The sequence below is a fragment of the Lepidochelys kempii genome, chromosome 4 (genome assembly GCF_965140265.1).
Source record: "Lepidochelys kempii isolate rLepKem1 chromosome 4, rLepKem1.hap2, whole genome shotgun sequence".
In the NCBI taxonomy this organism is placed as follows: Eukaryota; Metazoa; Chordata; order Testudines; family Cheloniidae; genus Lepidochelys; species Lepidochelys kempii.
This window is the reverse complement of record NC_133259.1, coordinates 88,346,502-88,360,776: the sequence shown is the minus strand read 5'-3', so window position 1 is coordinate 88,360,776 and position 14,275 is coordinate 88,346,502. Positions and strand designations below refer to the sequence as shown.

Genomic DNA, 14,275 nt, shown 5'->3' with positions numbered 1-14,275 from the left:
GAAGGGTGGGTAGATAGCCCTGCTTCTGCCTTTCCTCTTGCCAGCGGTAATATTCTTAATGGAAGATGATCACAATCGATACCTCCAGCCAGCGGTTAACTGATGGATATATAATGGAATCAAACCGAGGTCGTGGGGCTTTATTGAAGGTTTGATATTAAAAATGCCTGTGCAGGGTAACAGCCCGGGGGCTATATACGTCTGCAACACCCATATGCACGAATATGCCCCCCCCGCACTCACACACACTCCGGACAAGCCTCAGAAAGTCAGTGCTGGGCGCTGAAGAGTGGCGGCAGGCGGCTGCTCGTGTCAGGAGGCTGGGAAGTTGGAGGTTTGTCTGAGGCCTGATCGGGGTGTCTGCAGAGACCGAGACCCCCGGGCACCTGCTCGGGAGCCGCGAAACGGGGCAGCAAGGGACCCTTGAGAGAGACCATCAGCCTCGCCTGCCGCGAAGGACATGTCCTCGCTGGTGAAGGAGGACTTGCAAAAGAAGCTGTTTTACCCCCTGGGGCAGAGCCTGCGGGAGTTCATAGAGATCGAGTGCTCCGCCCACGACAGGTTTTACCTCTGTGCCGCAGGTAAGGCAGGGGCGGCGGGGGCAGGTGTACCCGTCTCTAGGAAGGAGCCCCGGGCTCTGCGAGCAAGCGGCGGGCTCGCCCTAGCCCACGCGCGTCCGGGCTGCGGGCTTCTAGCGAGCCTGAGAGCGATGCTGGGTCCCGCTGCTGGCCCCGCTCGGGCTCTGATTTGCGTTGGTCACTAGGCGCATTCCAACATCTGCATTGCACATCGGGCTCTTACATTAACGGCAACGGTGCCAGGCGCTGGAGGGGAATGTTTGCCCTAGTTTTGTGACTCAGGGGAGTCTTCCCACAGCGCGCTGGCCTGGCACCTGACCTTGCACCTTCCCGTTTCGCGGATCCTGGGCTACTTGCGTGTGGAATGTGCATGGGTACTAGTCTGATGAAGAGTTATAATGCATCCGATGAAGTGAGCTGTAGCTCACCAAAGCTTATGCTCACATAAATTGGTGAGTCTCTAAGGTGCCACAAGTCCTCCTTTTCTTTTTGCGAATACAGACTAACACGGCTGTTACTCTGAAACCTGTTATTTTGCAGTTGTATTCAAAGGGCTTTAATGCAGGCTCTGTCCCCCCTTCCCGGGGGGGGGGGGCCCGCCGGTGCCTCTCAGAAAGGTTTTTAACGAATGATCCTGCGTTCAGCTTAGCCTTTTGGCCTAGTGTAATTGAAACAAAAGCGGCGCACTTCCCCAGGGCTGTGTGTCTCAGGGGCTAAGATGGAACGAAAAATAGTTTTGATATTAAACCAAGTGTAGACACAAGTAAAGAAGATGGCACAGAAGCCTCCTGCACGAGACCTTGTGTGTGGCTCTCTTCTTGCTGCAGTGTAGCTGACAGCTACCTTTGCTCCGCTGCGTGCCAGACTCTTAACCTTAAACCCGAGGAGACGGGTGTCTGGGGCCTCGATCCTTTATGTATGGCTGTTGACACGAATCTAGCCCACATTTGACGATCGTGTCTGCGCCGCTGTCCATTGTCTGGAGGATCTTCCTTTGTTAAATGGAAGATTTAAAGCGTCACTTTCATGAATTCACACAGCATGTGCATCAGATTATAATTGCACAGTAAGAAAGAGCCGAGATTTCCACATGAGGATGTTTAGGAATAGCCTATAAGCACACTGTCATGCTGTTGTATTTAGTAAGTGTGGTAATAAAGCGAGTGACAGTGTAAAACAGTAACTGGATAGCCCCTTAGCCACGTGCATTTTCCAAGTGCATCGCTGAGATTGGGTATAAACTGTTCACAGAGCGGGGAGAAGAGGGAGAGAGTAAAATTTGACCCTCGTTATAGCAGGGCATCCCCACCGAAACCAATGGTTTGAACAAGAAAAGGGCAAATCAGGGAAGAATTTGGTTCTATGATATAGGGCTTTTTGATCCCGCACGATCAAATGCGGGCATAACTCCCATTGACTTCAATGGGAATGTTGCCTGAATAAAAGGTAGCGGAGCCTATAATGCGAGATTGTATTTGAAATAAGTGGCGAGCAACTAAACTGCAACACTTTCTGTCGCTGTAGTTAATGGCATTAAATGGGTTGGAATCTTTTGGGACAGGCGAGTATGTTGCCAGATTGCTGTCTCTGCTGTCAGTCTCAATCAAGCAGTTCCTTTGCGGTCTTCAAATGTGGACATACATAAAGCAAGAGGAGCCTGAAACCATTAACCATGTCTTAAGTGTCTCTGTGTTTCTCATTTGTATCTAGTTCGGGGCATTTCCTTGTCTACAGCATGAAACCTACTGCATTGCTGAGAATCCCAGAACTTTTGAAAAGTTGTAGGCAACATATTTAGGATTTTGAAAATAGGGTTGGAAAAGAGCATGCATTTCCTCCTACTTCAGAACAGTTCTGACAGGCACCAGATACATAGCTGTTTATAATACACAAAGAAACGAGATCGTCAATACAAAATGTTAGAAAACTATTCACAATTTGCAAGCATATTTTGTGTAGCTAATTTGCCTTTAAAAGACTGATGCTATTTTATGCGAATTGCATTTTTATAATAACCATAACATTTTTCAGTAAACATTTGTTCTCTTTGTCTTTTTTTAAGTGTTTGCAGTCCCCATCCCCTCAATGTGTTGAAGTATAGTTTCTTGTTATTCACTGCCTGAAGTACATCTTAGTTTAAGATAAGGGATTGTGAATGTTTATTACTATAATAAAGTAAGATCGTTCAGGGTGGCACAACCTTATTACTTGAATATTTACCAAAAAAATCATTTCAGATGTGTCTGCTATATAACTTTATTAAATAGGCATTGACAAATATCATCTAGTAAAATACGTTTAGAAATCCATGAAGTTGTATTGTTTTTATACCCCTGAAAGCTGTTCAAAATTAGGGAATTTATAAATATTATGATTAGTAGGTAGAAGTGAACATTACTTTCCAGTCCCTTTTTGTCCTTGAGGTTCAAACCATGTGCTACATATGGACTTCAGGAATTTTTGTGAAGGTTGATAGTTTGTGCAACGATGACAAATATAAAAATATTTGTTTTAAAATCAGACTAAAGTTCTGTTATAGAACATTCAAAGGGAAAAGGGAGCAAAAGTACCTTCTGAAATATTTGAGTGTTGTTTCCACAGAATAGAAAGAACAAACCAGTGAAGAAATCATCTAAACAAATTAATCTAATGGAGAATCTCTGCAGACATAGTGGAAAATATACTGAAAATTAAGAATGGAGAGTGAGTGTGTGTGTGCATGTGTGTGAGTGTGGTGTGTGAGAGAGGAAAAAACCCCACTCTAGCATAGTTGGGTAAGCGGTGGGCACAGATTAAATCTGATCCTGAAAGCTGGTGAGCATCCTCCAATTCCTACTGCAGTCACTGGCAGTTCAAGTTGCTCAGCACCTTGCAGGATATAGTCCTTAATCCTGACCTAAATAGCCCTTTCTAATCCTGGAAGTTTCTTGAATAGAGTCTACCAGTTATATCAGATAACGTCAGAATGGGTGACAGCTTTGTGCAGTATCAATAAGGGATTAGGAGGAAAGGAGCCCAAACTTGCTTTACTTTTGACTGAGTTTTCTATTTTAACAAATTCTGTGAACCCTGAAAACAGGTTGGTATTTTTGTGCATTTAGAAGATGTACAAATATCAGGCATGAAACCTTTAAAACAAAATTGTTACTGTTTTAATATAATTTAAATACAGCCAAATGTTTCCTAATTCTTCACAAGTGGCAAGTATATATTCTAGCAGCATAATTAGTGTAAGGTCACAACAGTCTAACTAAAATCTTATCCTTGCAATGTAGTCTCAATTTATTCTTACTGGTTAACTTGTATTATGCCTGTCAATAGCTTGTAAGAAAGAGAAAATATTGTAAATAACCAATATTTGCATAGATGCAAACAGAATCCTTTAGAGCCTGTCCCATTTAAAGCTATACTACAATAAAACCACAATGTGGGTAGATAAATGCTGCTATTTCCATGCCATATTCCCAATATTGTCTCTCTTCACTTTCATAGGGGCAAATGGTAAAAGTCTGGAATGAGAAAATTACTGCCCATTAGTACTCCCCTACATTGAATCACTAATCAACCCAATTGGTGGCAAAACTGAAATGCAGAGATGTCTAGCCAATTTTAGCAATTGTGTTTTGATGTGGTTAGGAGGGATTGCAATGACATCTTAATATAGTCCATTGGAAAATACAAGCATCCCCAAACTGCATTTATTTTTCTTCTATAAAACACCCCAGGGAACAATTTAAACAATCCAAGGCACTATAATGTCTCTCCTCTCCCCCAAGAAGAAATTTCAAACCTAAATTAAATGGGAAATCTGAGAAATGCTGATGTTATACAATTTTTGTCAAGGGAGTATGAGGAATAGGAACTTGGATAACCTAAACTACCAAAGAAGTGAGGACATATTTTAGATGAGCTAGGACTTCACTATTTCTAGGACTGTTTCTTAACACACGTTCTTCTCAGACGTCATACGATTTCAACTCCTAGATGGAGTCTTGAGCCTAGCACTAGAAGAAGCACTAATTAGTTGGGTTTCCCAACAGACAGGACCAGGAAGAAAAAAAAAGCAAGCTACACAGTTTTTACTGTGCATTTGCTGGAAAATCTGTATCCAGTGTATTTGTTGTTTTGGGTTTGTTTGCCTCTGTATTTCAGGATGAAATATGGGCTTGACCCAGTAAACCCTTGCGCATGGAAGTAATTGTTATAGGAGTAATCCCTCTTGTGTAAATGGAGTTATGTGCCTCAGCTAGGGTTTGCAAGATCAGGCCCTACACGTGTTTTTTGTTTTTTTTAAATCTGTTTCTATTATTTTTTTAAAGTACAGTAAAATGATTGACAAAAAGGGTAAAACTTCGTCCATAAGGACTACCAATTTCTTGCTAACAAGGCAAGGCAAAAGAAATTTAGATAAGAAGTTATTGCTAGGTGATGTCTAGGAATTCCATTTAAAAAACATACTGTGCCCCTGAAGTATGCTGTGCCTCTGGTACCTGATCTTCACCCTTTTTCTACAGCCCTCTACTCTCGGACCAGACCACTCTCCCAGAGGGTATGTGATGATGTCCAGTGATGAGGTCAGGCTGCAGTCGCAGGGGAAGAATGGTTTAGGAGTACTAGGCTGAAGAAGCAGGCTGTTAGGTCAGAGGTGTACCACTTCTCAGGAGGGTGCAAGAGTTACAAATCTCTGTGTGAAGCCATAGACACCAGCTGACAATTAAAAAAGAGAAAATAAAATAAACCTACCTAATATAGGTGTTCAAATTCCAGTGCTTTCCCCACTAATTAGCATGTATATTCCATAATACTGATCTCCTTTTCCATGCTTAATGCAATTAACTAATATTGATGAGGATTATGAAGAGTTTTTCTATTCTTCTTCCACTTGCTCCCCATTAGCAGGAAAATGGTAACTTCCATGAAAGAAAGTGGTGGGTGAAATTCTGTGGCCTGCATTGTGCAGGAGGTCAGACTAGATGATCATAATGGTCCCTTCTGACCTAAATATCTATGAATCTATGAAACCTAGAGATAACCACAGATAAGTTGGAACTTCAAGTAGTGTTTCTTAAATACTACATGTTATTTTTGTTATGTATTATATTAATATTTTATAGGAAAACACAGATCTTCCATTCACGGGAAGTATACAAACATTAATGTAAATGCGCAGACTCAGAACTGATTTTGGTCACAGTCCAACAACTCAGTGGACCCTTGCATGTGCATGGTGCAAAATGAAATAACTAGGATTCCAGACCCATGGGCGTCTACTTGCACAGATCTAAAGGCAGGATCAGGGCCTTAATGCATGTATTCTTTAGTAAACCCAACAACAAAGCTTTCCCACAAACAAGATTCGCCTTTACAGGATGGGTTAGGGTTAAAAAAAATAATCTATTAAAAGCAAATAGACTTTATAGGCTGCAAACATTGGGCTAAATTCTGCTCGCTGTGCAAACAAACCCATCAAGTTTCATATAGCTCTAGTTTTTAAACTATTGTTTAAAATGCAGCTTGATGAACTATTTCATTTTCAGATATTTTGGAAAGCAATTATCTGTTTGTGTAAACTATTTTTTTGTCTTGCAGTGACTAAAGATGGAGAAGTAGAAATATCTATGGTGAAACACTTCAGAATAGATCTGGATGAGAAATATGAAATGGCTGAAAAGTGGTTTTTGAAAGATCTGGAGATGATTGATGGAAAAGAAGCAGACACTGTAAGTGCTGTATTTTATTGTAAGTTTCTATTAACACAATGCATTTATGTTACAATTTGTGACATAACAGATGAGGTGCAATTCTACTAAGAAAAGAGATTCTGTAAAAAAAAAGATGGCATAATGGGGATACAGATTTATCATTTGCCAGAGACTCCAGATCACATTTGCTGTGCTTACAATATTTTTTTTGGCAGTTCTGTAAACTCACCTTAGATATGAGAGTCAAGATGGCCTATTTCTTGCTTGTATGTCATTGCAGTAATAGAGATTATCCAAGTCACTTTTTGACTTCAACTCCACCAGTGTAAATCTGGAGTAATTCAGTAGATTAACATTGGTGTAACTAAAAGGAAAATTTAACTCAATGTCTTCCGTTGAGTTGCTTACGTATAACTGAGGGCAGGATATTTGAACTTGGAATTTCCTGAGTAAAGATGAGGAAAATTCCAGAGTTTCAAGTTGCAGAACTTTATATAAATTCTGCAGAATGTGGGAACAAAATTATTCCTATCAGTGGAAGCAGCACCTGGGGATTCTGCCCCCTTAGCTCACAAATTCTGAGGTACACATGGTCCTCAGCAGCTCTTCAGGATGCAAGAGCATCAGCCTACTGCTGTGCTGCCAGGGAATCCCCAGACCATGCCTAGTCCCTGAACATTCCCAAGTGTTGCAGAGTGGAGGAATAAGTGGCACAAATGTATGTGCACAGAAGGGAGCCTGCACCTATAGATATGGAGTGGGAACATGGACCTTTAACTAACAAATCTGTTGATTTAATCTTGCTTTTTAAAAATTAAAAAACTAAAATAGTGTTTATATACAAACACACTGGTTTAACTAAATCAGTTTTAAAAGATTAAGTCCATGTGCATCTAGACAAGGCCTAAGACACTTACCTTTTAGTGATGTACTCTTTTTAAATAGATGTAGTGACCATACACTATTTTATTACACTGGAGCTTTCCCATGAAAACCCCCACAAATATAATGAAAAAGAGGTGGATCCAAAAACATGGAGCTAGCAACTGCATTCCCATGAACAGCAATCTTGAAATATTTGGGACCAAATCTTGTTCACATTACTTGGTTCCTCTGAATGTTTTTCATGAGTAAAGTAAGCACGATTTATATATCTTTGTTACTTATACGGCCCTCATTACTAATCTGAGCACCTGCCAATCTTTTAATGTATTTATCCTCACAACACCCCAGTAAGTTGGGGAAGTACTATTATCTCCATTTTAAGATACAGAACTGAGGCACAGAGAAGCTAAGTGACTTGCCCAAGGTCACACACAAAGTGTGTGGCAGACTAGGGAGACCCAGGTTTAATTTCAAAGTCCTAACCTAGTACCCTAATCACTGGACCTGCGGCTAACAGATTCAAGTCAGAGTAGTAATTCAAGTGTAACTATGGAAGGGGAAAAATTGACACTAAAAACAGACATAAGAACAACCCCAGAGATAGAATTAAATTAAATTTTACGGAAGATGAAGGTGCATTGAGGAAAATACCTTATTGCATTTACAATACAAGATTTTAAAAGGCATTCAGCCAAATGAATATAATCCAAGTAGAAATACAGGAATAAATTCTACATAAAAATGATTTCATCCAGAGTTCTCAAAGAAAACTCAGTGCAATTTTCTTCCAAGAAAAACAAACCTTGGTCTGAATCATTCACCCCAAAAAGATTGGTTTCAGAGTAGCAGCCGTGTTAGTCTGTATTCGCAAAAAGAAAAGGAGTACTTGTGGCACCTTAGAGACTAACCAATTTATTTGAGCATAAGCTTTTGTTAGCTACAGCTCACTTCATCGGATGCATTCAGTGGAATCCAAAAAGATTGTCCCTCTTCACACCTATTTCCCTTCAATGGAATGCTAAATTGTATTTTACTGTTCAGCCACTAGATGGCTCTGTGTGTGAAATACAGTACTTCGTTTAAAAAAACCTCAGCCATACCTGGCAGAGCATTAAAGGATCTTATGATGAATATATCTTGTGTTTAAAGGCAAGCTCTATAGCCAGTCCATATCTGATACAGAACAACATGACATGGTATCAGGAGTAAACTAAGAATAGAAACAGAAGGAAAAAGGCAACACAGGTTGCAAACAGAAGAAACAAAGCAACAAAGGTTGCAGGATCTCATCAACATGACACTCTTCAATGCCCCAGAGAACTTCAGCTTCGACAAACCTTCAGAGTGGACAGACTGGAAATAATATTTTGCAAGATTTTGCATGGCAACCAAGCTGAACAAAGAAACTGGAGATATACAGCTATTGTCTTTAATTTATGCTATGGGGAAGCAAGCAGAGCATATCTTTAAGTCCTTTGACTTTACTAAAAATAGTCATAAAGATAACTATGAAAGGGTTCTGCCTATGTTTGATGCATACTCTATACCTCATAGAAATGTGGTTTATGAAAGAGCATGTTTTCACCAGGGAATTCAAGAACCAGGGGAAAACGTTGAATGTTTTATAAGAGCTCTGTGTACATTGGCTGAAAACTGATTTTAGGGAAGGCAAGACATGAAAATGAAATCAGAGACAGACTGGTAATTGGGTTAACAGATAAAAACCTGCCACAGCAGCTACAATTGCTGAGAAATTTAATCCTAGCCACAGCTAGACAGATAGCAAAACAGTCAGAATTAGTCAAACAGAACAAAAGGCAGGAGCAACTTGAAAAGCCTGAAACTAGCTTAGACGCTATAACAGACACTTGAGTGTTAAAAGTCATCATAATAAAACCGCTGTGGGCAAGGAGAGAGAACTCCCAGTCTAAGAAGAATAAATTCCAGCCTACATGCACAAGGTATGTGTCACAGGGTCTACTCACAGTGGCACCTCCTGCTGGCCATCCTCAGGATTAGTTCTGCCAGATGGTGCACTCTCTTCAGGTGGTGCCTCTCCCATTGTCCTCTCCTTCTGCAGACCCACCTCACTCCAGGAACCATGGCAGCCTCATCATGACTTAGCCCTCCGGCCAGGTCACTAAGATCCTCACCTTCCAGGGAATTCATAGCCTTTCCAGACCTGCTGTCTGTCTGTCATCTCCAATGCCCCAGCCTTCATTAACTTTTTCAGGGCAAGTGTGGGGTGAACACCCCATCACAGGATGGAAAAAGTCATATCCCAAGAGATGATGTATGTCCAGCCGAGGCACATGGTGTAATAATTGTACAATATACGGACATTTTGCATCTGTTTGCTGCACCAAAGCAGTCAGGGAGTTGATTCATATTATAGATAATCAAAAGTCATTGTTTCTGGAATCTGTCACTTGTGATGACATAGAGCCTGCCTGGAGAGTGAAACTGAATATTCACGGCAAGACTATTCACTTTAAAACTGACTCAGGAGCTGATGTCATGGTCATCTCAGAAGGGATGTACAATCACTTGAACCCCTCCCAGAGCTTAAGTCACCAGACACAGCTCCGAGTAGCCCTGGAGGTATTCTGAACTGCATGGACCAGTTCATCACAGAAACAGTTTACAAAGATAAAATCTATGCATTCATAGAAAATCATAGAATCATAGAAGATTAGGGTTGGAAGAGACCTTAGGAGGGCATCTAGTCCAACACCTTACTCAAAGCAGGAGCAACCCCAACTAAATCATCCCTGCCAGGGCTTTGTGAAGCCAGCCCTTTAAAACCCTAAGGATGGAGATTCCACTACCTCCCTAGGTAACCCATTCCAGTGCTTCACTACCCCCTAGTGAAATAGTTTTTCCTAATATCCAACCTAGACCTCCCGCACTGAAACTTGAGACCACTGTTCCTTGTTCTGCCATCTGCCACCACTGAGAACAGCCGAGCTCCATCCTCTTTGGAACCCCCCTTCAGATAGCTGAAGGCTTCTATCAAATCCCCCCTCACTCTTCTCTTCTGCAGACTAAATTTCTCAGTAATCTCTCAGCCTCAGCCACTCCTTGTAAGTCATGTGCCCCCTATTCATTTTTGTTGCCCTCTGCTGGACTCTCTCCAATTTGTCCACAGCCTTTCTGCAGTGGGGGGCCCAAAACTGGACACATTACTGCAGATGTAGCCTCACCAGTGCTGAATAGAGAGGAATAATCACTTCCCTCGATCTGCTGGCAATGCTCCTACTAATGCAGCCCAATATGCCACTGGGCTTCTTGGCAACAAGGGCACACTGTTGACTCATATCCAGGTTCTTGTCCACTGTAATCCCCAGGTCCTTTTCTGCAGAACTGCTGCTTAGCCAGTCGGTTCCCAGCCTGTAGCAGTGCATGGGATTCTGCACTTGTCCTTGTTGAACCTCATCAGATTTCTTTTGGCCCAATCCTCCAATTTGTCTAGGTCACTCTGGACCCTATCCCTACCCTCCAGCATATCTATCTCTCCCCCCCAGCTTAGTGTCATCTGTGAACTTGCTGAGGGTGCAATCCATGCCATCCTCCAGATCATTATAAAGATATTGAACAAAACCGGCCCCAGGACTGACCCTTGGGGTACTCTGCTTGATACCAGCTGCCAACTAGACATCGAGCCATTGATCACTACCTGTCGAGCCCGATGATCTTGCCAGCTTTCTATCTACCTTATAGTCCATTCATCCAATCCATACTTCTTTAACTTGCTGGCAAGAATACTGTGGGAGACAGTATCAAAAGCTTTGCTAAAGTCAAGGTATATCACATCCACCGCTTTCCCCATATCCACAGAGCCAGTTATCTCATCACAGAAGGCAATCAGGTTGGTCAGGCATGACTTGCCCTTGGTGAATCCATGTTGACTGTTCCTGATCACCTTCCTCTCCTCCAAGTGCTTCAAAATGGATTATTTGATGACCCGCTCCATGATTTTTCCAGGGACTGATGTGAGGCTGACCAGTCTGTAGTTCCCTGGATTCTCCTTCTTCCCTTTTTTAAAGATGGGAACTATATTTGCCTTTTTCCAATTGTTCAGAGTGCCTAGGATCAAAGACCAACAACCTTCTCAGCTGCAATATGGCAACAATTATGGGCTAGTGAAAGAAATTGGAAGAAACTGATGGTAGAGATGATGATAGGGGACTTTTGAAAGGAGATCCAGTACAAATCAACTTAGAAGACAATGTTGAACCATACAGTATACAAACATACCTACCAAAGAGACCTTGGAAGAGACTAGCTGCCGATTTATGCAAATTCAGAGGACATCATTATCTGGTCATAGTGGACTGTTTTTCCAGGTATATAGAAATAATGTACTTGAAAGACATAACGTGTCATAGTGTTACTGAGAAATTGAAATGATCTTTTGATCACTTCTGTATTCCAGAAAAACTAATGACAGACAGCAGACCACAATTCACTGCAGCAGAATGTAAGTCATTCTGAATGAAATATGATTTTGATCATATTATTAGCAGCCCACATTACCCACAAGCAAAAGGAGATGCTGAGAAAGCTGTACAGACAGCCAAGAAAATCCTACAGCAGGAAGATCCATTCCTTGCTCTTCTGAGTAACAGATCAACACCAATAGCAGCTACTGGATACAGTCCAGCAAAACTCCTGATGGGAAGACAACTCAGGTTATTTTCCAAAGCTTGAGCAGTAGATCTATCTCCAACGTGGCCAAACATGAAAAAAGTAGCCCAATAGACTAAAAAGGCTAAAAAAGCTTATGAACACTTTTACAACAGATGTCACTTGGTTAGAGAACTGCCAGATCTAGAACCTGGCAACCATGTTTCGTCAAATTGGATGGAGAAAAGGGATGGACAACTCCAGCTGTTGTAAAGAAAAAATTCAGCGCCACGATCATATGTGATCGAGACCAACAGTGGAGAGTTCAACAAAAACTGTCAACATCTACAGTTTGTTCCTCAGAAAGAACAAAGAGCTGAACAAACTCTACAAATGGCCAATGCAGAACGTGAAGACAAACACTCAGATTCCAAACCGACCAGAGACAGTCACTGCAACTAATGACCAAATTGTTATGTGTTCAGGTCATGTAATTAGAAAACCAGCACAATTCAGAGACTTAACAGACTGATCCGTACTGAACATCAAAGAGTGTGAAAGTGTATATATTGTAAATGGTGGGAATGTAGAACTTGAAGGGGGAGATGTAATGGAATGCTAAACTGTATTTTACTGTTCAGTCACTAGATCTGTGTGCAAAATACCTTATTTAAACAAATCTCAGCCATACCTGGCAAAGCCTAAAAGGATTTTATGATGAACACATCTGGTGCGTATATGCAAGCTCTGTAGCTCATCCATGTCTGGTACAAGAACATGATTCTCCCCTCATGCCCACGAGGGGGTAGAGTCAGTCCCATTCCTCTTCCCATACTTTGAGTACTTTATACACTCTCTGTGTTTATGGTAAATCTGGGTGAATGAGGCTTGGGGGTGGAGGATATGTCCAACCACTCCCAGCCCCTCCTGGCTCCATGCAGCTTAGGCCAAAAAAGTAACAGTTTAGGGCTGATTTATCTTTCCTCTGGAACTTTTCACATCCCAGAGCTCCCACAGCCATGTCAGCCAGAAGGACTTGATCATAGCATGGCTACAATGAACTTCACTCCCATAATACAATGATGTGATGGAGCTATCCCCTGAGGGAATCCTCCCAGAGATTTCCTATTCCAGAACCTCCTCCCACAGATTTTTTTCATAAGAGCGTATGATCAAGGCTTGTCTTATTTCTGATGAAAAAACATTTAATCATAAAGTCATTAACATTAGTATAAATGGTCATAATAAACTACAGCTAATGACATTCACGAAGTTTAATTTAACAGGTTTCATTTTAAAGCCATTGTTAGCATTAAGCAAGCAGAGGAGCCTGTAAACATAGAGATCTGCAATATAAGCAAAGAAGGCAATCAATAATCTTAATTTGATAGGGGAATTTATTTATAATAGGAGATAAGTGCTCTTCATACAGTACATTTTGGACAATACTACAGTCCTTGTACATTTTAAAGTTGTGTCTTATAATTGTCGTAAGTTGTAGTGTGCTCATTTGGCCAAATCCTGAAGCCCCTGCTCACATCGAGAGTTCTACCTGATTAAGAACTACTGTTTTAGGGCCATTCTTGGTAAAAATTTAAAAGAACCACCCCTGTAGGACTGTCTATGGATTGTGGAAATATTTCTGAAGTCCAGTGCTAATATTTTATGAATCCATTACAATGAGACAACGATTACAAGGCGGCTAAGCATAAAACAATAAATGTTGCTGTTCTAGTTCCTGTAAAGCTAGTAATTTCATTCTCTCTTCATTTTTAGGATAATCCATATTTTGATATGCACTTTGAGAAGGTCTACAGTTGGGAAGCACATAGCTGTGCATCTAAATATGCCTTTGCTCGAACGTTAAACAAATTGAATTACATGTACCTTAACAAGGACTTGAAGATTGTGAACTTTGATATAACCTACATAAATGATGATTCACTCTGGTCATCCAACAATGGGGACTGTTTAGTTCTTATGAAGATATGCTTCTACGCTTTCAACCTTTTGTGTCTGTCCCTGTGTCCTATGCCATAAAGATGGATTTTATAACAGTAAGGGGACTAGCTGACTTCCAGTGCCAGATTCCAACAAATCGTCTGATACAAAAGTTAAGTGATATGCAGTATTTGCTATTTAATTTTACATATTAGCCAAAACCAGAAACCTCATTTTTATATAAACAATGAACTGTTTCTTTCAGTAAGATCCCAATCCTGCAAACTCTTACACACCTGCTTAGCTTTCAACACAATAGTAATAACTGAGTTCCATGGGACTACTCATGTGAGTAAAGTTTAGCACATGCACAAGTGTTTGTAGGGGCCCAAATTAGTATACATTAATGACAAAAATATTTTAAAATTAATATTGCCAGCTAATTTGTGTCTTCAAAGAAGGTGTGTGTGGGGGGGAGTTTGTGTAGTTAAGCAATGCAAAATTCAATTTCTAAATATGTTAAAATATTGGATTTTTTTAAAA

The 14,275-nt window shown here is 41.0% G+C and overlaps 1 protein-coding gene across 1 annotated transcript; it reads left to right on the top strand.

The window, feature by feature from the left end:
• The first annotated feature begins 460 nt into the window (after positions 1–460).
• Positions 461–13,831, top strand: EXOC1L (exocyst complex component 1 like). The gene is made up of 3 exons (XM_073340095.1): positions 461–581; positions 6,168–6,298; positions 13,568–13,831. Exons 1-3 carry the CDS (start codon positions 461–463, stop codon positions 13,829–13,831), a joined length of 516 nt encoding a protein of 171 aa, XP_073196196.1.
• Positions 13,832–14,275: the final 444 nt, after the last annotated feature.